The 27716-nt window shown below is 35.3% G+C and overlaps 4 protein-coding genes across 11 annotated transcripts; 2 read left to right on the top strand and 2 right to left on the bottom strand.

Moving 5' to 3' along the window:
* Positions 1–273: 273 nt before the first annotated feature.
* Positions 274–4593, bottom strand: LOC140775896 (uncharacterized). Of its 3 annotated transcripts, none has more exons than XM_073119384.1 (3): positions 4497–4593; positions 2056–2141; positions 274–829 (listed from the first exon to the last, which is right to left on the bottom strand). In XM_073119384.1, exons 2-3 carry the CDS (start codon positions 2084–2086, stop codon positions 459–461), a joined length of 402 nt encoding a protein of 133 aa, XP_072975485.1. In that variant the 5' UTR covers positions 2087–2141; positions 4497–4593; the 3' UTR covers positions 274–458. The 3 variants fall into 3 exon arrangements, with proteins under 3 accessions (XP_072975485.1, XP_072975486.1, XP_072975487.1); XM_073119385.1 differs by lacking the exon at positions 4497–4593 and adding an exon at positions 4414–4437; XM_073119386.1 differs by lacking the exon at positions 4497–4593 and having other exon boundaries at positions 2056–2164.
* Positions 4594–4718: 125 nt separating this feature from the next.
* Positions 4719–10196, top strand: LOC140775895 (cytochrome c-type biogenesis ccda-like chloroplastic protein 2). 3 transcript variants are annotated; one of them, XR_012106822.1, is made up of 13 exons: positions 4725–4965; positions 5043–5114; positions 5240–5295; positions 5493–5620; positions 5732–5817; positions 5935–5966; positions 6814–6975; positions 7253–7325; positions 7447–7547; positions 9135–9227; positions 9420–9466; positions 9887–10026; positions 10119–10196. XR_012106822.1 is itself a non-coding variant. In XM_073119381.1 (12 exons), the coding sequence occupies exons 1-12, from the start codon at positions 4881–4883 to the stop codon at positions 9643–9645; spliced, it is 1035 nt and encodes a 344-aa protein (XP_072975482.1). In that variant the 5' UTR covers positions 4719–4880; the 3' UTR covers positions 9646–9876. The 3 variants fall into 3 exon arrangements, 2 of the variants coding, with proteins under 2 accessions (XP_072975482.1, XP_072975484.1); XM_073119381.1 differs by lacking the exons at positions 9887–10026; positions 10119–10196 and adding an exon at positions 9546–9876 and having other exon boundaries at positions 4719–4965; XM_073119383.1 differs by having other exon boundaries at positions 4724–4965; positions 9887–10196.
* Positions 10197–12007: 1811 nt separating this feature from the next.
* LOC140775602 (probable calcium-transporting ATPase 9, plasma membrane-type) lies at positions 12008–20206 on the bottom strand. Its single transcript, XM_073118982.1, has 7 exons — positions 19852–20206; positions 17873–17927; positions 15828–17767; positions 15569–15727; positions 13973–14144; positions 13551–13849; positions 12008–12718 (listed from the first exon to the last, which is right to left on the bottom strand). Exons 1-7 carry the CDS (start codon positions 20032–20034, stop codon positions 12413–12415), a joined length of 3114 nt encoding a protein of 1037 aa, XP_072975083.1. The 5' UTR covers positions 20035–20206; the 3' UTR covers positions 12008–12412.
* A 3670-nt stretch (positions 20207–23876) lies between these two features.
* LOC140776762 (uncharacterized) lies at positions 23877–27393 on the top strand. Of its 4 annotated transcripts, XM_073120608.1 has the most exons (4): positions 23882–24141; positions 24238–24596; positions 26763–26893; positions 27050–27182. In XM_073120608.1, exons 1-3 carry the CDS (start codon positions 24013–24015, stop codon positions 26851–26853), a joined length of 579 nt encoding a protein of 192 aa, XP_072976709.1. In that variant the 5' UTR covers positions 23882–24012; the 3' UTR covers positions 26854–26893; positions 27050–27182. The 4 variants fall into 4 exon arrangements, with proteins under 4 accessions (XP_072976707.1, XP_072976709.1, XP_072976708.1 ...); XM_073120606.1 differs by lacking the exons at positions 26763–26893; positions 27050–27182 and adding an exon at positions 25604–26756 and having other exon boundaries at positions 23877–24141; XM_073120607.1 differs by having other exon boundaries at positions 23883–24141; positions 26763–27187.
* The last annotated feature ends 323 nt before the right edge of the window (positions 27394–27716 follow it).

A 27716-nucleotide genomic window follows, 5' to 3' on the forward strand; every position in this document is an offset into this window, starting at 1 on the left:
TAATTAAAAGAATAGAGATAATTATTTTTTAAATTAAAAGAATAGAGAGCTCTTGTATTGTATCACCGTGTTCTTAATGCAAAAAATATATAAAATCTTATTGCATTATGATAACTAGTCGGATTAGGCTTCTAATGAGGGGGTAGTGTAAGAATATATATATTTTAGATTATGAGCTTTCAGGATAATTATAGATTAGACAAAATAATTAGATCTCTCTAATATATTAATGAATTAGATCAAACATAAATCTAAATCATAGACATATAATACTCTGGGAAAAAGATTCATAAATATTAAACTCAATATTTATGAGAAGAATTAAACTCAAAGTTTATAGATCCATGACTATATATCATATGTACTGTTAATCTGTTATCATCACTAATAAAAGGTACATGGGCATAACTTCCTTATTATTTGGACATATGATGCATTATCCACAACCAACAAGAAGTTCACCCCTGTTGCTCATCGATGTGTTTAGTCCAACCAAGGCCTGGCCGGGATGTTTCCGCTTGTTCTTCCTCAAAATCTCGTGCATCGCGTAGCGAAGCCTCAAAGTCAGTTGAATCTATTGCAGCAGGAAGTAAGCTGCCGATGTCGTCTCGGGATCCGAAGCCCCCAGCTCGTAGGACATCATCAGTTGTAATGGCAGCTTCCATGTTCACATCTGCAGCCTCATTCATGGCCTTCCAGTTGACTGATTCCATGTCATGATATCCAGTGCTCTTTGTGGCGTCCCTATCTTGGCTTGGAGGATCTTTGATCTCCGTTTCATTCTTCTTTCCTTCCATCGCTTTCTGTATAGCATTATTCGCGTCCTTATCTGCCAGAGAAAAAGAAATTTAAGGCGAGTTTATTTCAGAAACTTTGGAGTATCACCATATATAGTGGAGACTACACAAATATCTTACAAGGAAATAAAATTCAATAGCAGAATCACCAAAAAAGAATGCAGCAAGCTACCTGGCTGAAGTATTTAGGCACAAGGAAGAATGTCCATTACATATGTCAAACAGAAAAGGCAACCACAGATTTACAGGAAAATGGTGTGCTCCAACAATAACATATTTTCAAAACACAAGTCCAGCATTTGAAATCCTCTAGCAATTAATGCATAACAAAATTGTAGTGATAAATTAAAAATAGCGGAAAGCCCTTCCGGAAACAATTACATGTAAGGGAAGATACCCAAACTACATTAGACCATAATGGCGCTTGATCAATATTCTTATATCTTTGAGAACAAAGTTCAGCAGAGATCATGCCCTGATATAAAGCATTAAGCTGACTACAGTTTTTCCCCCGACAAAGTGAAAGTGAAAGGGGGTTTTAGTCTTCAAGTAACTTTAGTATTCACCACCAGTATATGAATTTTTCTGACTCAAGAACTCGTCATTTGAATACAGTACCAACAAACAACTGGAATGCACAGAGATCTCAAACGACTTGGACTCCCCTCATAAAATTTGAAAAACAATTCCGGTCACAACAAACAAATGGAATGCACAGAGATCTCAAACGACTTGGACTCCCCTTATAAAATTTGAAAAACAATTCCGGTCACACTTGCTTGGCAGTCGATGATATAAATAGTTTTGAAGTACTGAAAACAAAAAGGAATGCTGAGGTCTCTTTGGTAATTAAGTCATTCATCAACCAAAACAGATGAAACATAATTTTTAGGTCAGTCACATTGTGCATGATAAACCCTGCCAACGGCACTAATGGAAATGGAATAGAGAAAAACTAAGAGTTAGAAAGAATTATCTTGTTTTAAAATGAGACCCTTGGTTACATACATAATACCTGACTTGAAAGATAGCTAATAGAGGTAAAAGAGACCACACAATTGACCATATATAGGGAAGTAAAGGTTATTTAGTTACTTGTTATTGTTGGTGTCATTGTTTGGTCGTGTAAGATCATAAAATACCAACAAATCAAATGACATGATGAGGTTCATAATTCTAAAAGACATTAACAAACTCCATAATTATGAAAATAAGAGAGTTATACAAAAAGGATCGTTAAACTCAAAATTACATTTACCTCCAAAACCAGCTGCTACTGTACCATCCATAGATAGATATGTGTGCCTCTGAAGGGATAGTCCTTATGAAATTGATCTCACGTTCCTGAAATTTATTGTCCTCTTAGCATAAATTCTGGCATGTAATTACCTTCCAGCAGATGTTTGACAACATTCCTTGAAACAAACTTTCTTTAAGTGAATAAATTTGAAACTAGGAAAACATTAACACAGATATACCTATTGATTGCCACAAATAGCGTGAACATTATTAGAAGCAAAAATGAAAATGTCAAACATCAAAAATGCAGAGAAAAGGTGGGTGTTTCTCCACTTGATATAATGAAAACCATGGTTTGAAGTTTCGTCTGAAACATGTTTCGCTTTTCAGTCCTATCCAAACCGAAACTTTTCTATGAAACTAGCATCTAACCAAAACAACTGTAACAATATTTCTTTAAAGTATGTTTTAAATTCAAAGATGGATTTGACTTGAATCCAACTTGTACTTGACTCAATATCAACCTCATTGCTTAAATGTTATTAAATTTTGTGTGATGCATTAAAAATAAGATAAATGAGATTTTTTATCAAAATAAGTTCGAAACCAATACAACGAAACTAGAAAGTAGAACCAACCTAAATGTTTCGTTTTTCAACCAAGTCGGACCCAGATTGAAACCAAAGCTTTGAACTATGATGGAAATCATGAAGGCTTTCAAAGACAATGCGTGGAAATAAACTAGTAAATATGTGAGGAAGATTAGAGTAGATCAAGTAACCTTAAGAAGAGACAAAAAGTTGGACAGGTCAAATGATATTAGTTGAGGCTTAAAGGTGCTTAGAAAATACACAGATTATTTGGTCTGAATTATCTGCTTAACAAAATATTAAGGCCCAAAGGATATAGGTTAAACAGGGAAAGATCACTTCAGACTTTAGACTGCGCATTCTGATGGTCAGCCTCCTGCCTCCCTCATGTTTTGTTATTTGATATTCAAATGACTATGCTAAAGAAATATTAAAAATTGAAGTAAAAATGTGGTTGGCAAGCAACAAGAATTAAACTGGAGATCTATAAGTTGAAATAAGGGAGGTGCTAAGGGTACATTTCTCAAACTTGATTGTCCTTGGCACATGTGCTTTTAGTTCACAAGATTATCAAGAAAGGAGCAACATCATTGAGCACAGGAAGATAGTTCTCTTCTCATGTGTTGTATGATCGGTAACCATGAAAATTGTCTGTCATTACTATTGTGAGTATGCTACCAAGTCTATTTCTTTAGCTTAGGGGGTTACAGAAAATGCTTCAGTGAATGTAACTTCCAGATAAGAATGTGCTGTAATATAGATAATCCCTTAGGGAACACATAGGCACAAATTGAAGCAATATTTACAACCTAAGCATTTATAACTATAAATTTAAGTAATTGATCTTCAAATTCAAAGACTATAAGCTAATTCATCCATTTAAATAGCGACTGCCTGTTAGATGCCAAGAGAAGTATTGCACAGATAATGCAATGATCCAAGTTCATTATAATAAATCAGAAAAAGGAACTACTTGACAGAAAATATGTTTGATATTACTTGAGGTTTATATTGAAAAAATAACAAGTCATCTCTGTATATATGTGGGAGTGCCCGACTTAGCATACCAATGTCAAAAAGAACATTTTAGATGTGGCCTACAAACACATAGCATAACCTAATAGGTGTTGGACTACAAAGACACATTTGATTCAAAACAACATATTCTTCAAAGAAGGTGCAATATTGAGATTTAGACTTCAGATGAAACTTTAAACATATGGAAAAATAAGACATTGATTTTTTACTATGAGGGCATATTCTGGTTTACTTGTCACTGTAACCTAAAGATGTCAACAATTAAAGCTCAGCTACTTAGAAACAGATCCCTAATTTTCCTGAATTTGCTTGAATAACACTCTCATCCACTAGACTTCCATTGAGAAATTATCATCCTCACTTTGGCATGAGATAATCAACTTCTCTTAGTTATTGAGAATATCAATGCCTAGTAACATCATCGAGATTGGAGATAAAATTGAAGGAGAGTGCTCATAGGGTGGACAACAATATATGTGGGTCATATTGTGGAGCTGTTAACATCATTTTTGGCTTTTCGTAATGGTGTTAATACATCAAGGTATAACGATCTTTAGGGTTAACGACATGACAATTTAATTAACTAGAATTCCAGAATTAATTCTCCAGGGTCCCTGAAACAAGCGAAATAAACGCACTTGTTGCCTTCCTTAGAGCTTTCTAAAGAACAGATTAACAGAAACCCTAACGTGATTCCTGTGGGTAACCAACAACAGTTTCAAGTCATCAAACTGGTGAACGAAAGGAACCTTAAATATAGTAGAAATTTGATACAAATTTCGCCGCATATTGAGGAGAAAAGAGAGGAAAGTCCATAAAATTAAGATCGCACCTCGCTACTTCCACTGCAGCCGAATTCCCGGTATCGAAGAATCTTCGAAAATGTTTAATATGCCTTCAGTTGTATTGCGCAAGGCTCACACGTGTCGTATAGGAGGACACGTGGAAAAATAACAATTTTCGGTCCGGGTCGGAAGAAGAGAAATCTACTTTTCCAACATACCTGCTGCAAGAGTTTCCCGACCGCAGGAAATCGCTACGTCCGCAGCTGCAGATAATCGACTCCCTGAGCGGCGGCGCTGGTTGCGTTTGCGTGCAGTACTGCTACTTGGAAAAAAATATCTCCTCGATCTCCCTTCCATCTCGGAGCCGCTAGGCATTTCGTCGAACACTTGATTCCTGTTCTGCTTATCTCTCTTCTTCTACTCTGTGCTCCATGTATACTGCCATGTCCACGATGAGCTTGAGTAGAACTCTTCCTTCTTTTCAAGCCAAAATCGCAGCCCCCAAGAAATTACCTGGTAACCCACGCCCATTTCTCGATTCATATATAGAGATTATTCTTCTCTTTGTTCTTATTCCAGCTTTTGCTTAACAGGGATCAAGAAGCGCGAATTGGCTATCCCGGAGCCGAAGATCTCGCATTCTTTACTGGCAACTGCTGTGGCAGGTAGGTGGCGTCGCCAATTCGTTGATAATTTTGGGGCTAGTGTATTACGTTTAAACTGTGTTGGAGAAATAGGTAGTTGAAAGAGCGCATGTCATCTGTTTGATGAAATGATTCTTTGGTTCCAGTGGGAAGCTTGGTTGCAGCTGATGCCGCGAATGCGTCGTCCGTGGGACATTTCTTGGTGAGTGCTAAAACTGGATTATTGCTGTGTATACTCTCCGAACTTTCAGTAGTCTGTTTCCAGGGTCTATTCTTTCGTTCCGAAATTTCAAAGCTTTCTAAATCTGTCATTGTATCATTGTATAAAGTCACAAAATCAGTTTTACTCTTACATGTAATAATTATTTCCAATAGTTTAGTTTTCTTTCTTTGAGTCAGGAAGGAAGCTCAATAACTGTTTTGGCTGATTTAAACCTTGGAGATTGGGTTGGAAATCTATTATATTCGGCTGGACAGCAAGCTAATGAAGCTGTTCAGGATCAGTTGTCTGCACTCAGTTTTACTAGGTTTGGCCTTATTATGCAACAGTTGTCTTGTTTTGATGTAGAAATTTGAGTCATTCTTCACCTTCATCTCCTATTCACTGTTCCTTCTGCCTGATTCATCGTTTTCTGCAGTCTTGCAGTTATTTTTGGCGCAGGACTTGTAACTAGTTTATCCCCTTGTACACTGAGCGTTTTGCCACTAACTCTGGGTTATATAGGTATGCGCTGAGCTAATTTTACAACTGATGCATGTGATTGGATTTGCTAGATCCATTGCATATTGAATTTAGTAACTATATATATATATATATAATGCATGTTTCTTGTGGTTTCAGGAGCTTTTGGTTCTGGAAAAGGGCGAGCTGAGGTAGCTTTCCTTCTTATTAGAACTTAGTGGGGACATATAATTTTAGTGAAGGAACTTGATATACAAAACACAGTGATTGAAAACAACAAGAATCTATGGTGCTTCTGTAAACCTATGGAATTTGGTTGATGAATTCCTTTCCTACCATACTCTGAACTCAGCCTATGACATATTTCAAGAGATTGAATTAATGGAATTTGAGCAAAGATTTTGTTTTTCCTAATCAGTTTTATTAGTGCAAGCACAGCAGACAACAAGGGTCTGTAACATTAAACATCTGATGATGGAACTTCTAGTTTCTATTGACAGAATTACTAGTCGCTCTTCATTTCTTGGTTCCTGGGGCTGACTTTAGTGCATGTACTCAATGGTTTTAGTGATTTGTGTTTTTCTTGCTTTCTATCATTAAATGCTTTAACGAGTATATTTATGCTTTCATGCATCAGTTTTATTCTTATGGTTGTTGTATATTTCTTGTTATCAACCTGGGTTTTTTTTCACTTTAAACGAAAAAAAGGGCATTGTATTTGATAAGTACTGTTCTACGCTCAATTATCTCTTCTATAACTTATCACGTGGTTACATATCTATGCGTTCATTTACATATGTGCATAAAATGTAGCATGTCATACCAGCTGAGAGTTTCTCCAGAAAAGTAAGCTAAATGTAAACTTCTATTGAAGGATTATCATCATATATTTGGTTGCTTATTCAGTTATTTGCAGTTTTCACATTCCCATTAAAAACAAAATATAACCTGCCAAGATAGATAGTTCCTAGATTTACTACATGTGTGCCTAACATATATAGTACTTATGTTAATTTTTTGCTTTGCTTTGTTTATTAGATCATTGGAAATTCAGTTGCTTTCTCTCTAGGATTGGCGACAACATTAGCCATCCTAGGTATTGCTGCTTCTTTTGCTGGGAAGGCCTATGGGCAAATAGGACAAGGACTTCCTTTGGCTGCTTCAGGATTAGCAGTAATTATGGGCTTGAATCTTTTGGAGGTAATTCACTACTACAACAGCCATTACTGTGCAACTGAGTACCTGAAACAGTTCTATGTAATTCTTATTGCATAGCTTTCAACATATTACCCAGAAGGCATATATTTTAACTGAAACATGCTGATTAGTAATTAATGTGTTATGAAGAGATGCTTATTATGATTTTCCTGTTATGTAATAATCAGTCGTTGTTTTTCCATGGTGATACGTTCTTCTATATTAGTTAATTCTATAACACAGTCTCCTTGGATCTTTATATTGATACTCTCTTTTACAGATAATTGAGTTACAGCTACCATCATTCTTCAATGATTATGATCCTCGTGCTGCTGCAGCTAACTTACCTTCAGGTACTGAAATTTCTCCTAGCTTCCATTTTTCTGAAAATATAATTTCATGTCTTTCTCTTTCTTTTTGTAGTTTTCATCTCACAGCATGTTATAATACACTAACTGAAGAATAATGTTTTAGGTGTGCAAGCATATTTGGCTGGCCTTACATTCGCCTTAGCAGCATCACCTTGCAGTACACCTGTTCTTGCTACTCTTCTGGGATATGTGGCAACGTCTAGGGTATGAACAACATAAATGGCATATCATACTATTTACTTTAATAAGTTCAATAGTTTACATTGTGGTGGAATTCTTTAAACTTAGGTAGGCGCTAGATATAAGTATGACAAATTTATGCTCTTTCATTTTTAAAAATGTTCTGATAATATCAACTAGATAGATTCTTTGTCATGTCACTTGTAACAAACTAAGATTAAAGAGGATTAAAACCAATAGTTTCTGTCAACTCAATCTTTTGGTGAAAATGGTAAGTTCTTGTGGTTCTCTCTAGACCTACTTGTCAATTAAAAAATAAAACAGCCATCAATTTAATACAAAATCCACATCTTAGTCTTACAAATATTTCTCAGGCCTGGAGCCCGAGACATCAAGGGGAGTGTTTGATATGGGGGATTAAAATCACTATTCTCTATTATCTCAAGCTTTTTAGAGAAAATGGTCACTTCACATTACCACCTTACAACTTACAAGTAGTCATTATTCTAGTGCTGCTGTATTCGTAGCAATCTTTTAATTCCATATTCCAGATTGTCTTCTACATATTCTGATATTGTCCTTTCTCTTTATCCATATTATCTGTAATTGGCAATACTATAGTGGCTATATGTCGAAGGATTAGAAGAAAGTACACTGACAGAAGTGTAGGCAGTGTTAAGGATGGGAGGTGATGTCAGACTCCTGAACCTGAAATCATTCCACATAAATATGACCTGACTTTTATTTATTTCACTTATTTTGTTTGAGCGAAGTTATCTAACATGAAAAAAAAAAAACTTTTTGGCAAAGTATTTTATCATCTAGATTGAACGGAAGGCTTTATTGGGAGAGGGTTATGAGTATATAACTGCACCAGTAATGAGTGTCAGAATAAAGAGGAAAAGAGCCTTCCTCATCATATTTATGACTGTTGGAATAAGTTCTTGAGAAGAGTAACACAATAATTTTTCAGTTTCATAAATCGATAACTAAGACAGATCAAATGTAACTTGGATTCTTTGGCTATGTTGATTTTAATCAATACAAAAAATAGATTGGATAAAAACTATTGAATTTGTGTTTTCGCTAAGAATATTGACACAGTAAATAGTAGGGTAGAAAGAAGGAAAATAGGAAGCTGCTTTATCACTTCAGAGGACTCTCAAGGGATTATATTTCTTACATTTTTTAAGTTTTTACTTTTAATTTGCACTTGTTTCCGAATTATGGCCCAAAGTTCATGGAACTGATGTCAATGTACTGCAGTTGATAAAGCTAACAATGTGTTTTCTCTGTCTGTATCTAATTCATAATCATGAAATGCTATTCTTTTCAAAATCTGTATGATCTTTAGTACTTCATTGTGTGAATAAAACGTTTTGCTAATTAAGAAGCTCTAACTAGAAGTGTAGACATAGTTTAATTTATTTGCTGGCTCTCTATTTAATGTCATGATTTCTTTTGGTTTTCCTTTGCTTGCTTACATGTTTAGTAGTAGCATCACTGCAGTGCTGGTGATAACCTATTACTTTACTGCAGCTATTTCTTTGCATCACAAGATACGATTCAGTATTTTCCCATTGTTATTTTAACGGAATAATCTTTTGTCAGGATCCCATTATAGGAGGGAGCTTGTTGTTGACATATACGACTGGCTATATTGCACCTCTTCTTGTCGCTGCTTCTTTTGCTGGTGCACTGCAGGTCTAGATTCCGGGGAAAGCTGCATATTAACTAACATAATTATGAGTTAAACTAACTTAAGCATGGATTCACAAAATAATTAATAAAGCCAACAAGCATCATCAAGCTGTCTAAGATTCTGCTTTTCTTTTCCTTTTTTTTCGGCTGTCATCTAATATGTTGCTTCTTATTATTATCGTTAATCATTTGCAGAGTTTGCTTTCATTTCGAAGATTTTCAGCATGGATAAACCCTGTCAGGTATGCGAATAGAACACTTACAGATTGTTGCATTTTTTTTTTCTAATACTAAAAGATGCATAACATCCTGTTTCGTTAGAGACTCCCAAGTACCCGTGGTTGTCTATACAGACAGATTGTTGCATGTTAAGGGACTAGAATTTTGGTTGGTATGGATTGATTTGCAGGTGATTGCATGAATTTTCAGGTTGGATTTAATAGCCTTTACTCTTACCAATCTAATTTAGGCTTTCCAGTGAAATACGCCTATTAGGATACAGTCCATCTGAATGAAGAAAAGCTTACATGCATTGATGCAAGTTGCAGAACCTATCATCTAGTAGTTACTTTTGCCGAACCTTAACTATTCACCTGGCATTCTCTATATATAATTCTTGTGGAAAGATACTTAGATACATCATAATGAAATTTCTACTGCAGTGGAGCGCTTTTGCTGGGCGGAGGTATTTATACCCTATTGGATAGACTATACCCTGCCTCAACAATGGTGATGTAGCTAGCCACTCTTGCTGAATAAAAGGCGGACGACAGCGTACTTCCCACAGGCAAACCATTCAATTGTACGTATATATTGTTTAATTCTAATGCTTAAATCATAGTCTGTATTTTGTCCTTTTGGCTGTTGTAAGTGATGAAATAATAATGTGGACAGGTTCAGAGAACTGTATTCAAGCCTGAGGATATTAACTTTATTCAAGAATGAAAATATTATTAGCTACTTTCCTCGTTCTCTTCTCTGGTCTCGCCATTTATGCATAACTAGAGCTTCACTTACTTCCACCCAAACAGCTAGTAGCCACTGCCAAATAGAGAACGTTGATCCATAGATAAATTAAACTGCTAGGAAGCCTAGGCAAAAGAAATATCCTAATGAGACAGGGCAGGACAATGAACATGAGAAAGACAAGTAAGCGCGAGTGTCCTCCTTAAAACTTCTCAGTCAAACCCTGCCATACAAGTAATCCAAATGAACACAGAAAGCTTTGAAAAAGTTCTTGAAAATCACAGAATTTAGCCCTTTAAAGAGGCACATTTTACGCAATTTTGTAGATGGATTGCCTTAACTGTGAGGCAGCATCTGCATGAAAGCCAAAAGAAAATAAAATGAGAACAGTTTAGTTTAATTTGAAACTACAAAAAGAGTTTTAGCTATGAGCTGGTATATAATTTTAGACCCATATGAAGTTGGAAATAAAGAAAAGAATCTTAATCAATGAAGTTTTCGTACTCAATGGCCTCGTTATTTCCTCCAGATTTGTCAAACTTGGAAACAAGCAATTCAAGCACCAGTCCACAGTGTGCTTGAGAGGTATGGATGAGCTTGATGGGGTTCTTGGCTTGGTTTGGTTTTATATATATATATATATATATATATATAACGAGAGAGAGAGAGAGGTGATAGAATTGACCGCTGTGCTTGAAAGGTATTCGCTGGAATGACACTGTGAGAGCCACGTTATGGAGGAGAGTTGTGCGATGTGAACGAGGAAAGAGTGCCATTTGGGAGTAGCACTTCTGGTCAGTCGTGACTCGTAAGGGCGTTTAGGTTTGGTAACCGGAAGGAATTAAAAAGTAGGCCAAAGGTACACCATGGAAGCCCCTCAACTAGTAGTTTTTAAAAAAAAGAATTACCTAACTAGCTCGCTTCTAAATTTTGTAAACCAAAATAGATTACATCTAAACTTAATATCAAAAGAATTTTATCTTACTATCTTACTGATATATAAGCTGCTGATGTTAAGAGTGCAAGTAGAACGCTTTGATATCCAATAAGTATACTTTTAAGGGTGTGCTAAGGTGAAGACGAACCATCTGATCATTTATACATCAACTGCCTCCTTTGATATCCAATATTTTTCTCAGCAGAAAAGAATAATCATAATAGGATGAAAAGGAGGCAGTATTGGCAGGTTACGGGTTTAGTAGGAACTTACAATTTTGAATTTATCTGAGAAAGAAATATTATCACAAAATATAGTAATAAGGCACAATATTTGTCTATACCAATAGGCAGTAGATGTCAAGCTCAATACCTGTCATTTCTTTTTCAATATTTGTATAATGAACAATTATAATAACCTCATTATATACTGTTAATTATAGTGATGAAAACCAGAAGCTATTGAAATGAAGTATGCCATTTAACCTCAATTTTTATCCATAGCATTCATCACAATGAAAAACTAATTTTAAGGCATAATAGATATTGACAGAGTGATTTTCGATAAAGACTGTGGGCGTATTGCCCTTGAATACCAGTATATTTGGCGCTTTTGGTGACCTGATTGTCACACAAAAGGAACCCCTTTCCTGGATCTCGCATTCCATGGATTGACTCAGGTAGCTTAAAAAAGGAGTCAATTTTCTCTTACTTTGCCTGCACTGAATCTGACTGAAATGCTCTAGGAGTAAAAAAGCAATGTGATATATCAATTCAAACTACAAAAGATCTAAAAGATAAGAACACAATGTAAAGCCAAAAGGAGAATAAATGATATTCCTCATTCAATAGGTCAGCAAATATTTGAAAAATAATCGAGAAGAGCCAATAATAACTAGGAATTCATTTGATCATTATAAAATCAAAATTGATGAACTTGATCTTTCTGCAGTAGCATCTGAGACTACCAAAGCAGGACCGGTGCATCAACCTATATATATATATATATATATATATATATATATATATGCACATGATGAAGGAAGCAATTTACAAGAAATTAGCAAAATTCCTCTGAAGTTCAAATAGCAAGGATGCCATGCAGTTTTAATTGTACATGTCACGTATCAAAAGGTAAAACAAATTAGAGAGTGACTTGAAGATCGAATATTTATGGGAATTGTTGATCTCCAACTTTAGTATTCCAAAGCATATCTCTGCAGTTTAGATTGAAAGAAATTTACTTGTAATAAATTTGATTCAATCCCAGCAGATCTCAAGCCATTCTATACCCCGTCTGGACCATTAGGGATTGGTTTGTAACCATTAGGTTGATCATTGATCTTGCCTGATTCAACTGGAATGCACTTCAATACAACAGCAACAATCATGCTAATGGACCCAAGAACAACACTGAGCAACCAGTGTTCCCAAGTCAGTCGTACGGTGCTTGCAAAAGTGCCGAGGAATTCGACAATTATCACTTGGAATATGACAGTAGCAGTTATAATAGCAACAAAGACCCAGTTGCTCAGAATTCTGCGGAAGACATTGATCTTATCCATCTCCCGACTATTTATTTCGTTGAACACCTGATCCAAAATGTCTAATATCACTTTCCATTCAAAAGGATAGTACATCTATGTCATAATGTAGAGTAAAGCAATCAGATATGCAAACATCAGGTATGTGTAACTTAAGAAAACCTTTTTATGTAACTATTTAACTGACATCAGGCATGTGCGATGTGTCTGATGGTATGGGGACCAAATTGGACAGAGTTCAAGGCAAAATTTTTTGTTGAGGGAGCTATCTGTTTTTGGCTTCCGATTCTGATCAGTTGCACTATACATGAGATTTCACAGGTATCACAGAAACCTATATGGAAAATGCTAATCTACACAAACACCTAGTGCTTTTGAAAGAACTCCTATTTTATTGTTTCTCACCTTAACGTTTGATTTCAGGACTGGAAATCAAAGCACAAATTTTTATGCCCGCCACTTTGTCAATCTTGTTCCATGCTTTAAAATTATTTTATTTAAATATTTGGAATCCCTCAAAAATGAGAATTCCACCGTTACCAGGTCGATTTCTTTTTCTTACTGGATTCAAATTTAATGCCTTTTCCCTTCCTTTAAGGTTCTAACAAGACAAGTTATATGGTTCAATTTATTAAATCTAAAAATAGAAGTCATGTCAAACATGTTCCAGATAATGAAACAGACCAATAGAAAACAAGAAAATAGATATTTAAATTAATAGAACTTGAAGTCGAACAAGTCCTATCCATTTGGACAACTAATAAACTAGTTTCTATCTTTGGAAGATGTAATTTCAAACATACTAATAAACTAGTTTCTATCTTTGGAAGATGTAGATTCAAATTGTTCGATGCTCAAGGAAGTGGTTTCCAATGCTTACTTGGCAAAACACAAATGAGTTGAATATGAGTGTGTTGATAGTAGAATCAGCATCTGGACCCTTCATATTCAGAATCCTCTTTCCAGAGAACATGAGAACTCCCAGTATAACAAGCTGATACAAACTCTGTCCAATGATATTTCTCCACATAGTCCTAGTTATAAAACTCTCTCCCCGTCCGACTGGTGGACGCTGCATCATTTCATCATTTGGGGGCTCTGTTGCTAAGGCTAAAGCACCAAGGGTATCCATGATCATATTGACCCAAAGTAGCTGTACAGCAGTCAGAGGAGCATTACCTGGGAGTTGCATAAAAAGTGATGACTATATAAATTGCAGTGAGAGGAGAGGCAACAAATATTTACTTGACAGAACCCATTAAAGCATTGCAACAAAAAAATCATGTTAGGAACACCCAATACCTGTTATGCATGCTGAGACAAAGTTGACAATTAGAGCAACCACATTAACAGTCAATTGGAACTGCACAAACTTTTGGATATTAATGTAAACCGCACGACCCCATCTGGCCACATTTATTATTGTTGTGAAGTTGTCATCCAGCACAATGACATCGGCACTCTCTTTTGCAACCTGTTTGTAAATGGAAGCTCTCATTAGTATTTGCAGCTTCAACCCCAAAACCTATATATTAATGGATAACATAGCAACACTGCTAGTTTCAAAGAAAAGCATCCACTTTAAGAAGTTTCACCCAAACAAAAAGAGATAGCTATGCTGATATGGCAACCCAGACAAATAATCAAATATTTAAATTTTCACATTATTCTCAAGGAAATGTGACTTTTTGACATTGATTAAAAATTTACAACTACTCCTCTAGAGTTCAAATGTGATTGAGCTTTTTCAGTTCTCGGTCAGGAACTCCTTAAAGAGCTCCATATTATGAAGGCTACACATGGGAGAAGGAAAGCATGCTTAAAATAATCTAAAATGATAATTAGTTCATTGGAGTATAAGATTCATCCATTTTAACTTGGATTATTGGCATTAGATAAAATGATTGATAAAGGTTATGATTGAGATCATATGCATCTCATGACATTGCAAATTTGTGATAAGATGCAGAGAGTTTGAGGTGAGGAGTTGTAGGCTCAAGAAGAAAATTTTGTGCCAAATTAGAAATATGAGAGCATTTATGATGCTTACTGCAACATATGTAAAACCCATCCTACAAAAAGAGGTGTACAGTGTACTATGTCTCTGAAAGTTTGCATAACTTACTGGCAAAATCAGGGATATTGCTCCAAATAGAAGATTTTCCTTTACCAGTACATTGTAGAATGCTCTGCTGCTCCACTTGTAGACGTCCTTCTTACATCTCTACATCATACTGTTGTAATATGACCAGCTTTTACACTATGTTATAGCTATACTGGAAAGTGTACCACTTAAATACTTAATTGATATAGAAGAGGAACAGTCTGTATAATAACATTACATAGAGCCAGAGCGTAACCTATATCAACCCAGTTCCAGCCCCTGGTAGCCCTTCCACGTAATTTAAATAAAAAGAGAGCGACCTTTATGAATGCATTATACATAGAGCCTAACCTATATCATTCAAGTTCCAGACTCTGGTAGCCCTCCCACTAATGAATTCCTACTCATTCCAATAAATAATGATGCCTCTTTAAGTATCCCAAAAAGTTATTTCTGTCCATCAGAACATAATATAGGACTCAGTGACCAGGATAAGGTCATCAGTAGCTTGGAGATAAAATGGCATGAGCATGAAACAAGTAAAAATTTCATTACAGAAACATGAATCCACTTGTAAGATCAATTGCAATCATCAATTATAGAGGATTAGGACTCAAAATTTCTTTTATGTCTCATATCCATCAGAATTGGTCTTGTAGAATAAGTGGAATTCTTTACAATCATTGGCATTCTGTAGGAATATCAAGTAATATCAAGAAAGGCATGCTAATAGACATAATACAAGGCACACTGCACAAATAAGGTCTGTCTTAAAAGCCAGATGCAAGTAGTACCTCTGTGCCTGCAATACCCATAGCAAGTCCAATATCTGACTCATGCAATGCTGGAGCATCGTTCGTGCCATCACCAGTCACAGCAACAACCTCACGAAACATACTTCTCAAGTTTGTTACTAATGTATGTTTATCCAATGGCAAAGACCGAGCCATTACCTGAACATGGTAGTAACTTGTGTAAGTTTAAAGAAAATAACACACTAGTACTGCTTCATTTATTCAATAATAAAAATGAATGAAATAGAAAAAGAAAAACCTGAATCTTTGGTATCAAATCCTTCATCTCCTCAGGGCTCTTGCAGCGAAATTCTGGTCCTTCTATTGCCAAACCATCATCTGTTAATATACCACACTCCTTGGCTATAGCTTTAGCTGTATTTATGTTGTCCCCAGTTACCATTCGCACTGTAATACCAGCAGCAATGCAAGTCTTAACAGCATCCCTGACTCCAGGACGCACTGGATCCTTAATGCCAAAAACTGCTATTAATGTATAACCACTATTAGGAATGTCTTCCCCATAATTAGCTTCATCCATATCCTTGAAGGCAAAGCAAAGTGTTCTTAAGGCTTCTGAAGCAAAATTATTGATGACGTCCAAGACATTCTTTTCCTGCACTTCTGATAAAGGAATGCTATTTCCTTCGCCGTCAATAATCTTGTCGCACATCTGCAAGATAATTTCTGAGCCACCTTTGCAGAAGGAACGGAACCCTCCACCAGGTAATTGAACCAGCACAGACATCTTCTTCTTAACTGAATTGAAAGGCTCCACCTTTAGCTTCGTGCACAACCTATGTCGAGCATCACGGTCTCCTTCCAACATCAAGCCAAAATCCAGTAAAGCTGCTTCAGTTGGTGTACCCAAAATGTTATTTTTACCATCTTTCCCTCTCACAACCTCTGAACTAGTATTCTCAAAAATGCACTGTAAAAGGATGCTTAAAACCTCTTCAGCAATCACAGCATTTAGGTCTTCAACGGGCTCATTACTGCTAAATGATTTTGATACCTCACAGATCCATATCTTATCAACTACCATGTGGTTAGTTGTCAAAGTTCCTGTTTTGTCTGTACAAATGCAACTAGCTGATCCCATTGTTTCACATGCTGATAAATGCCGAACTAGTGCCTTGTCATCCATTAACTTCTTCATAGCAAATGCAAGACTCAAAGTCACAGCCAAAGGCAACCCTTCAGGAACTGCTACAACGATTATAGTTACTGCTATTGCAAAGTAATTAAGTATAGCTAATGCATCCTTTGGATACCAATTCAGCAAACCACCATGTGTGGCCTTGTCAATCAAGAACCTCATTAATAAGACTAAAAATGTTAAGCCAGCAAACAGCAGACCTATCTGTCCTATGATGTTTGCAACACCATTTAACTTAACCTGCAAAGGTGTCTCATCCTCTCCTCCCTGACTCAAAGTTCCCATTAACCTTCCCCACTCAGTGTGCATACCAACAGAAGTCACAAGCATTTTAGCTGATCCATCTTGTACTTTAGTCCCTGCCAGAAGAAAAGGCTTTTCTTGAGAAATATATACTGGCTCACTTTCACCAGACAAACTGGATTCATCTATTAATAGAGAATAGCCAGATATAAACAGCCCATCAGCTGGTACCTGATCTCCTATTGACAGATGCACAACATCACCAACTACCAAATCATAGATTGAGATCTTTTGTCTACTACCATCTCTAGTCACATGAATAAATATCTTTTTCTTTTCCTTATCTAACTCCTTAAACTGTAGTGACTGCTTATAGTCACTGACTGCAGTAACTATAACAACCAAGAATATGCTGAGTATAATACCCAGCCCATCGTACATACCCTTTGGCCAACCTTCAGTAGCAAGACCAACTACTACAGATAATAATGCACATACCATAAGAATGATGAGAGTCAAGTCGTGCAGGGCATCCCACACAAACATCCAAAAGTTTCTAGAAGGTTTCTCATCATACTTGTTGAAACCATAAATGTTCTGTCTCATAGATAAATCACTCATCCTAATACCATCCTTTAAGGAAGCACAAATTTTCCTTGATATCCCATCAATTCCCCCGTGCCTCTTCAAACCTGTCATATCATGTTTAATAACAATGGATGCCAGTTCATTTGGGCTGATATAAAATCCTGCTTCAACAACTTCTTTGGATAGTTGATAATCTTTTTTAGTGGCAGCTGCACAAAGAGAAGTATTGAGTATTGACATTAAAAGAATCAGGTAACAACTAATGAGAAAACAAAGAATAAAGACATAAAGAGAGCTGTTGATGAAAATCATACCATCAATGAAATGTATTGCAGCCTGCTGAACATAGAGAGCAACCCGAATTTTTTCCTGGTGGAAGAAAGAAAAATAAATAAATAAAGAATACAATGTAACTCTAGCTTTCTTGTGCACATCAGAGATATCAGTTAGAGACTTAGAAGACCTAGCATCTTTCAATATCACAAGTTTTGGCATCATACAAACCATTGTCGATAGTGATCACTTACAAACATTTTTTTAAATATCAAAAAGACTAAAAACATGAAGGTAACAGTTGGACACTCAACTTCAAGAGGAGCCATCCTGATAAATAATCAGATTCAAAGACGCATTTGGAGGCACCAAACCTCATGGTAAGACCTTGATTTGCTATTATTCTTAATATTTAGACTTAGTAAGGAGCAGATGTATCACCATAATAAAATTTAACTAACAGGCTAAGTGGCTAACCGGATAATGTAATCCTACATGGCCTCTTCTTATTATAGGGCTTATAAGGCAATCATTGGTTAAAAATAAAACTACAAGGAGTTAGAACTGTTTATGATACTGAAAGGTGAATATTTACCTTGAAAAATATTCCTCTAATATCCTTATTTAGTAGTTCAGTGGGACTTCAAAAAGAAAATCTACTTAGGGTCTTTCCATTGAACTGTCTTCTGTCAATATGTGAAGCTCAGGTTTTTCATGAGTAACTACACTAATTATAAATGAATTCGGTTATCTGTTGTATCTCCTTTTATATTGTTCCTTATCTATTCCCTTCTTCTCACTTATTTCTCTCCTGGGAATTTGCTTTTGTTTAAGAAAAAGAATCAGTAGTTACATATCTATCATATCCATCCTGGTTCAAGTATACACATTTCTCATTAATTCCAAAAGAACTGATATATTAAATAGGTCCTGAGCAAACAGCAACCGTCGTTATAATCTTCGTATCAACGTAGTTAGCTTTCCTGTAATATTACTAATTGTGCATGATCAACAAGTGCAAATCATCAAGAAAAGAGAATTCTGACTGTGACATTAAATCTTCATTTCTAGGCTTAGCTTTCTGTCAAGAAGTATATGTGCTTTCCATACTGGAAACCATTAAAAAAAAACAGAGGATTAAACATTAACTTATCATGTGTTGTTAAGGGCACAACTTCCACAAATGAAATGGAACTAAAAGGAAGGACGACTTTAAAAGATGGCATGAAGTGCTTTCCCTTTTAGAGTATCTCAAAGTAGGAAAAAGAACTAAAAAGAGATGAGCCTCATGTTCTACTACTGGCACACGGCATTGAGACAACTAAAGAGCATGATGTTCCATAATAGAAGAAAAAGTCTTAAGGGAATGAAAATTAGTCTAATGTTTTGACAACTATGGAGCAACTGATTTGGGATATATTTGACCCAAGCTTGAAAATAGAACTATAGCATGATGTTTCATTTATCGCGATTATCAACTAAAAAAGAGTTTCTAGCTTCTATCTTGTGAAAGGAATCAAAACTCATGTTCATAGTCAACTTTTCATACAGGATGGCATTGTGCCAATATAATTTCAGAAGTACCGAATCGTAAAATGTAGCAACTGTGTATTGCCTAATCCGTGAAACAAAAAAAAAAAAAAAAAAAGTGATTCAAAAAGGTGAAGCGACGAATAGAATCGGACACGTGAACGAATCAAAAGATATCGCCCGATTCAAACACATCCGAACATCTTAATAAAATAAAAAAGAAACCACTCAGACTGCGACGCTTGCGGTCCATTCCAAGATGAACCTTATCAAATATGCCAGCTTTAGTTAAAATTTAACAGAATGAAAATATTAAAATAGCCGCCGTCGCAGTCAATTGTGATGTACCAGATGAACCTTCGTGGAAACTTCCCAGGACAAAAACAAATACGGTCATCCCCCGGATTCTCCCAAATTGCGAAAAATGTTACTGTTGGTAATAATAATAATTGCATTAAAGATTAAAATTAAGAGGAAGGTGGAGAGACACCTGGATCTTTTGGCGCTTCTCCTGGTCTTCGATCTTCTTGTCGATGTCGGGGATCATGCGGAAGCGGCGCCGGGAGTTCTTGACGAGCTTCAAGGCTTCGCGCCACTTCCGCTGCGCCTCCACCGAGGGATTCTTCGCCGGGATGTCGAAGTTATTATTTAGATACCTATTCATCCTCTCCATGCCTCTCCCCCCTCTCCCTCTCTCTCTCTCTCTCTCTCTCTCTCTCTCTCTCTCTCTCTCTCTCTCTCTCTCTCTCTAATGCACACACTTTCTCCCCTGTTTATCTCCCTAACGCACTGGGAGCATTTGCGAAATACACTATAAAATTTAATATCACTAGGCGAAAAAGTGGGTCAAAGAGCAGCAGGTATGCAGTTTGGCAGTTTGAGATATATATATAGGTCGTAGTTTTCTTTTGCTTATATATATAATTATATATGGCACCCTATGTTCACCATTCTCAAATAACACCCTATATTTTCATCACTTCTCAATTAACAACCTTCATTAAGAATTTTTATTTTACTATAATTTGTATATAACACTCTCTATTACTTCCAATAACTACCATAAACCCTGATTTATAGTTCATGTACCTCTACAAATCGCGTTTACTTAATTAAGGATGTCATTTGAAACTTATAAGAAAAAAATAAAGTGTTAGATTGCAAAATCCTCAAAGTCAAATAGTAATAAATAAAATAGTGAAAACATAGGGTTTGATTTGCCAAAAATTTAAAAGCTCGTCATAACCGGTGGAATCGGCAACCGCGTTGAATGGTTGTAGCATTTATCTTTCTCTAATCTGAATGCTTCGAAGTCGGTAGTTAATTGGTGGCAGGTCTCGATCGCCTACTTTGTCGGATTCGTCATCTATCAAATTCTTTCATGGGTGCTAACGTTTTTTAAAAGTGTAGCATTAGATCTGTACCTACTCATAGATTATATGAAAGTAAATTATAATTATATTTAATTTATATATTAAAAATAAACATTTTTATTAAATAAAAAAATAGTATAATGTTACCCACTAATTGGGCCTGATCCATATGACTGCATATTGCATTTCATATTGCTACACATCTAACTTATTATTAGATGTGAAATTAAGAATTATTCCGGATCGCGTTGACTGTATCAATGGAGTAACGTGCACTTCCACATGGAGGCATTCAGGCAGATCTTCTGCAGCACAGTAGCATAACGGACAGTTTAAAAACAGTTTATCAAGTGTGTTTGACTTAAGTTTAGCTACTGTATATGAATAGTACGATCTGTTTGATTGGGTATTTTGAACTATGGTAAGAAAATAGGGTGTTTATTGATAAGCTGGACTAAAGTATAATTATTATACTTAATATGATATAAAAGAATGAAAAGAAAAATATTAGTTTTGGAGGAGAAAAAATTATATATATAATTAAGCTTTTGACTTTGATGATAAGATTTTAGAATATATTTATATCAATAAATTTTAAATTATCAATTTGAGAGCTTACGCATAGTAGCATGTAAGCCATTAACCGGCTTACAAAACATGCATGTAAGATTATTATTCTTTTTAATATTTACCTTTTTTAAAATAATATAATATTGATATTTTTTTAAATAATAGTGTAAGATTATTATTTTGTAAAATAATACGTTTCTATTTTTCTTTTCTTTTAGGTATAAGCCTGCGTATGAGGCTATATTAGTTTTTTAATATTATTTTTAAAACATTTTCTAAGAATTATTTGTGTTGCAAATGTTATTTTAAAAAAAAGTAAGTTATTGCGGGATTAAAAACTCATAAGTTCGCGACCACTCTATGATTTTTATGGAATTAGGAGAATTAGAGATAGATGATAGAAAATTTAAAATATAAATATAATTATTATTTTGATGTAACATAAAAAGGTAAACAAAATATTTATCTCTAACGTATATTGAGTATGTTTAATGCCTATAATACCAAATAAAATATAAATGCAATTCAGCTATTTAAAACCCATATTAAACTTATAAATTACATTAAATAATAATATTTTAGTTTTTTCCACCGGTGTATACGTAATATTGTTTTTCAAGATTTTTTGTGTGCCACGGTGAAAGAAGAGCTATTTTTAATGAAAAAAATATACATTTTATGGAAGAGTGGAGTGAGAAAGAAGATATATATGAAATTGAATAAATTGAAATCAATTTAAATTTATATTATTATTTATTTATTTTTATTTATTGGCAAGTGAACTTGATTAGAAATAAAAATATATTTGAAACTTGGTTAGAGATCCATAACTAAGTTTAGAGACCCTCTCCTAAACTCAAAATAAACAAGAGTTTATACTATTTTGCTACTTGTAAAGGTATCAAAATTGACAAGCTCCTCGGGCTCGACTCGGTTCTGAGCTTGAGCCAAAGATAGGCTTTATAGGCTCAACTTAAAAGTAATCTAGTTTCAGACTTAGCTTGGTCTAACTTGATTTGAATTCGGCTCGATTTATACTGAGTTTGATTTAGGATTGGTTTGGCTTAGCTCGACCGCTCTACTTCTAAATTTATTATTAAATATATAAATTATAAATGCAAGTCAGATATTTTAAACTCATGTTAACTCTATTAGTAAATTATAATAAATAATAAAATTTTAATTTTTTTTACTGGTGTGTATCAGTATTTTTTAGGGGTTTTTTTTGTGAGTCATCTGTGAAAGAGGGGAGAGAGAATCATGTCAAAAATAAAATTAGAATTAATTTGAATTTGTCTATAATTTATTTATTTTTATTGGAGAGTGAACTTCGTTAGGAATAAATAAAAAAATATTTAATTACTGAACTTAATTAGAGATCCATGACCAAGTTTAGAGTCCCCTCAAACTCAAAGAAAACAAGAGCTTATATTATTTTGTTACTAGTTAGGATGTCAAAATAAACAAGTTGCTCAGGCTAGCTTTGCCTTGCCTAAATAAATTTATAAGCTCAAGTTGAATTTCGAGCTAAGCTTGAGCTTGACTTGAGTTCATCATAAAAATAAGCTTGATTTAAGCTTGGGCTAGACTTTGACTTGGCTCGAGCTCAGCTTTGTTTGAGCCAAGTAGAACCTACGTAAAATTCTTAGGCTTGAAATTAATTTCTAAGTCTTGTTTATACCCCTAACTACTAATTCATCCATATATTTTCCATCTCTCTTAATGAAACAAAATATATATTGAAAATTTCTAATTTTCTTGGATCCACAATAAGAGTGTACCTACTTATGGTATATAGTATGAGGTTGTGAGTTCGCGCACACTTGTTTTGATTTATTGTGTCTCTTGATCTATTTATGATATAATTTTACGAGAGTTAGCCGTATTTCAACTTATATTTTGGGGAGGATTAGCATCTATGTCTATCGTATGATTAACTTCTAGACTCTTTATTTAAAAAAAAAATCATTTGATTCTCCTACCTATATTTTTCTATTGAAATCTAACTTATATATTAAAATAACTCAATAGTTGGGTTATATGGTTGTACGGTTGTATCTATTTATTATGGGGTTGTAATTTTGAATCCCTCCCCCTCTTATATATTATGGTTGATATCCGGTGAACTTTCTATTAAAGTGTTATACACATATCGTTTGTGCTTATTATAATCTATTTAACATGAGAGTTAGATACGGTTGTATCTATCTACGACGGGTTGTAGATTTGAATCCCACCCATTGTATATATTATGATTAATATTCGAAACTTTCTATCAAATTATTATAGACATTGTTTTGGCTCATTATAGTGTATTTGATGATAGAATTGGCTTAGTCAATTTTTTTATACGTCAGAGAAGGCCAAGCTTTTCTCCTTCGCCTGGCTCATGATAGAATTTTTTTTAAAAAAAATCCCTTTCTTGGAATGCTCTTTTGTTTTTCAGGAAAAAAAGTTTCTTTTTTATTGGTTTTGGACTTGTCAATTATTGTAAAATGGTGGAAACTGAAACAGATTGTATTATTCTTCGATCACAGTAGTCTGGTCAAAGACCATTGGGTCGACGAGACTTAAACCACACATTGCTCGATGCATACGTGAATCCATGATGGGCGGAACAAGATGAACGGCCTGTTACACGAATCCCTTACGGAGCCCAGTAAAGTTTTGTCATTTACTAGTGTGCTCCTCTCAAGCGGCTCAAAGTGATGTCTCTGCGGCAGCTTCAGAGGCGAAGCGCGGCGCTCCTTCGCGACGGCGGCGTCCTTCGGGCGCTGCGGTCGGAGCTCAACCACGAGCTCTCCTCCTCATCCCCTCCTCCTCCCGACCCATCTCAGGTAATGTTACAAAACAACCAAATTACACGTAATTCGCTTACAACTAGGCCATGAAAGGACCATCTAAGTGGTACTTACCGCTGTTATGCCATCCAGAGCCAAAAAAGTGAGATCTTGGTGGACGAATTCGCTCTAGAGTGGGATAGCCCCCGTGTCCAGGACGTGGTGCTGAGACGGCGGCATGGCGGTCATGCGGAGGAGGACATCTCGGTGTCGGCCCTACTTGCTCCACTTCGGTTTAGAGGAGAGGATCCACTTCCGCGAGATGCATTGATGAAGGTTTGCATCAAGAAGCCTCAATTTGGACCTGTCTTGCATTTCGATTGCCGCATATTTCATCGGCAGGAGGTGGAGCAGTTGGAGTGCGGTGATTCTGACTTCATTGTCAAGGGCGTTTATTATCATCCATCAGTTGATTCATTGGGGGATAGCAAGTATAAGGGGCCCATATTCAGGTGACTTTTCGAATTTAACAGATTTCCTTTCTTTTTATGCTTATAGTAGTCTGGTTGCATGCTTGCATCAGGGATATTTGTTGGTGCCCTAAGACAAAAAATGAGTTAAATCTTGCTTCATGAGCATGATAATTGATTGTTGTATATATATATATATATATATATATATATATATATATATATATATATATAATTAGGATCACTAGTAAAGAAAAACAACCTTCACAAGACATCGCTGATGTTGGAATTGTTGGTAAGCCTGCAGAGGCATAGATGGCAAGAAACTCTGCAGAACCTCTGTATAAGTAAGAGCTGGTATAGATAGTATACCTATTTTGGAAATGTCTACATCTAGGCAGAAGAGCAGCAGCAATCAGGAAAACCATTTGCTTTGTTTTCTTTTTGCTTTTTATTGTTACTAGTTACTACTACAAGTTGTTTGCTGGGGAATTTTGACAAACCTATCGTATTTCTACTCTCTCCATCTAAGTTGCATATTTATTCATTTCTCTTTTTGTGCATGTTTATATGACATTGATATGGAAATTGCAGCAGTAACAATAATGTAACTTTAATAAGCAAATATTTTTAGTAATTTATGTATTCTTACTAAGAACTTGATGTATGGTGATGCAACGTGCCATTTTAGTTGCATAAATGATAATTGTTTAAACACCTGTGAGATGGATTCCGTTATCAGTTGATACTTCGGAATTGGTAAACTTGAATTAACTAATGCTGTTTTAAGTCCATCCCAACAATTTCTTACATTGCTAATTAAACCATATGGAAATGCTATGTCCAACTGTCAATAAGTTTCATGGTAGTACTCCAACAAGGAATTCAGAAATGCTAGTAAGAAGGCTGATAACTTATTTGCAAGATATGCATATCTTACAAGGCTTTCTATGTTAATGGGACTCAATTAGTGCAGGTTCACATCTGTCATAAATAAATTAATTATATATAGAGGTACTATGCAAGCTAAAACTTTTGGTATTTTCCAGGTGGCCAAATTTATTTCTGGCTAATAATGATGAAAGCAAATGGTATGTTTATACTGCAGTAACTGGTTGTCCACAGCTCTTAACTCAAATTATAGCTCAAGTGACAACCTGGCGAATGAGGTCTTGATGACCGGCTATTCAAATGAATAACCTGAAATATCTTAGTAGCCAGAGGAAAAGAGCTATCCAGATAAAACAGGTCAAGAAATGAGAAAATCTGCAGGATCTGCACCTATGCAAACCAGCTTTGCAGTCCCTTGGGACCATATTCTTTTCATGTCCAGAGAAGAGATGCACCATTTTGGGCTACATATTTCAAATAGGAGTTGAATAAGAAAACTACTATGAATGACACTATCTTTTTCCATCTCTTAGTGTGATTATATAATGATATGGATATTGAGCATTCATTGTAGGTTGTGAAATGAACTCAATTTCATCTCTCCTTCCCCTTATTAATCAATATTTCCAATTTTCCATATTGAAATAACTCCAGATGTGGTTTACTTCAGACATCTGACAAACTGCCTGTTTGATTGTCGTGTTCATCTAAATATATGTAGAGTTGCATATATGATTGTTATCACTTGGCCTGCATAATGACTTTTTCTTTAATATCCTAATTCTTGTTTGTTCTGTTACTTTGGGACATCTAGAAATAGTCTAGTATGCATTCTTGGCGAGTTCTTTTATCATCTCTTAATCAAGTTTCCCCACTATTTTTACAAATTATTGGCTTCATATTTGCCTATTGAGTTATTGATTGAATTTGAATTATGATATTATTGCAAATATTGTCTCAAGGCAATTCTCATTGGGTGTATGTTGTTGGCTGACTTTTGCATATAAAAGCTTCTGTTTTGATTCCTGTCTGGGTGTCCTTGCCCTTTAATAATTCAGATTTCTACATCTAATGCTAATGAACTGTAAATTTTTTAGGTCAATGCTGTATATCAACGGTCCATGTCTGGTTTCCTAGCCTGTTATATGTAACTGCTTTGTTAGTCGATGTTTCATTTCAGTTAATTTTTTTTTCTAAGAGAGTTTTCTGTCCTAATTAGCTTGTTCTTTCTTACAAGTTTGATTGTTAGAATTTTGTTAATTTCTCTAATCATAATCTTTTTCTTTTCTCAATTTGTTCTATGGCTGCTTGATATAGATGCCTGAGATCATTGGATGACAGAGCTTTGCATAGATGCCTCAATCATTGGATGACAGAGCTTTGCATAGATGCCTCAATCATTGGATGACAGAGCTTTGCATAGATGCCAAAAAAAAACTTATCATTGAGTTCATTATCAAGAATTTTGATTCCTCATATTTTTCATTCTTATTCTTTACATATTTTTTCAGAAGTCACGGTCTCTATTACCTTTGCTTAACTTTTTTTTTTTGGTGATGTTCCCCACCTGCTTCAATTGAATTAGCTTCTTCCTATATTTGCAGTTCTTTGGATCCACAACTACAGACAGCACTAAAACATTATTTAGTTGCCAGAGGTATTGATGTAAAACTGACCAGTTTCCTCCTCCAACACCTGCACAAAAAGGAGCATGGCCAGTATGTGAATTGGCTACGTGCTTTGGAAGGTGCATTTGCAAAGGATGCGTGATAGATCATGCGCATGGACTTCAAATATCACGAAAAACTTACATTGGATGTTACCCAGCAATTATGTTGCGAAATCTAATGTAAACTTAGTCATGTGAAATTAGTTTTGTCCTCTTTATTGAGCAACTGAACAGTTGGCAAAGTGTTCACTATTATTGATGAAATCTTGTGATAGTTAATTGCCCAATTCCTTCTTCTCTATGTTTCATCTTTTACTTCATCTCAGTGAAATGAAAAGTTTCCTACCTGAGGAAGTTCTTGCTCATTTTTGGACCACATCTTGATGGAAATGAAACCTATTCGGCATGAATGCATGCTTTTCTGAAAGTTGTTCATGATATCAGAACAAGCTACTCAACCATCTGTGCCAGTGAGTGCTGAACTTCAAACTTAGATAAGAATTACATGGCGCACCAGATGATGTGTTTCACCCCCTGTGGAAGGACTTATTTCCCATGATTTCAGTGGGAAAATTAGCTTGTGAATAAGAAATTATCCACAT

This window comes from Typha angustifolia, chromosome 14, assembly GCF_048772165.1.
Source record: "Typha angustifolia cultivar Huaian chromosome 14, ASM4877216v1, whole genome shotgun sequence".
In the NCBI taxonomy this organism is placed as follows: Eukaryota; Viridiplantae; Streptophyta; class Magnoliopsida; order Poales; family Typhaceae; genus Typha; species Typha angustifolia.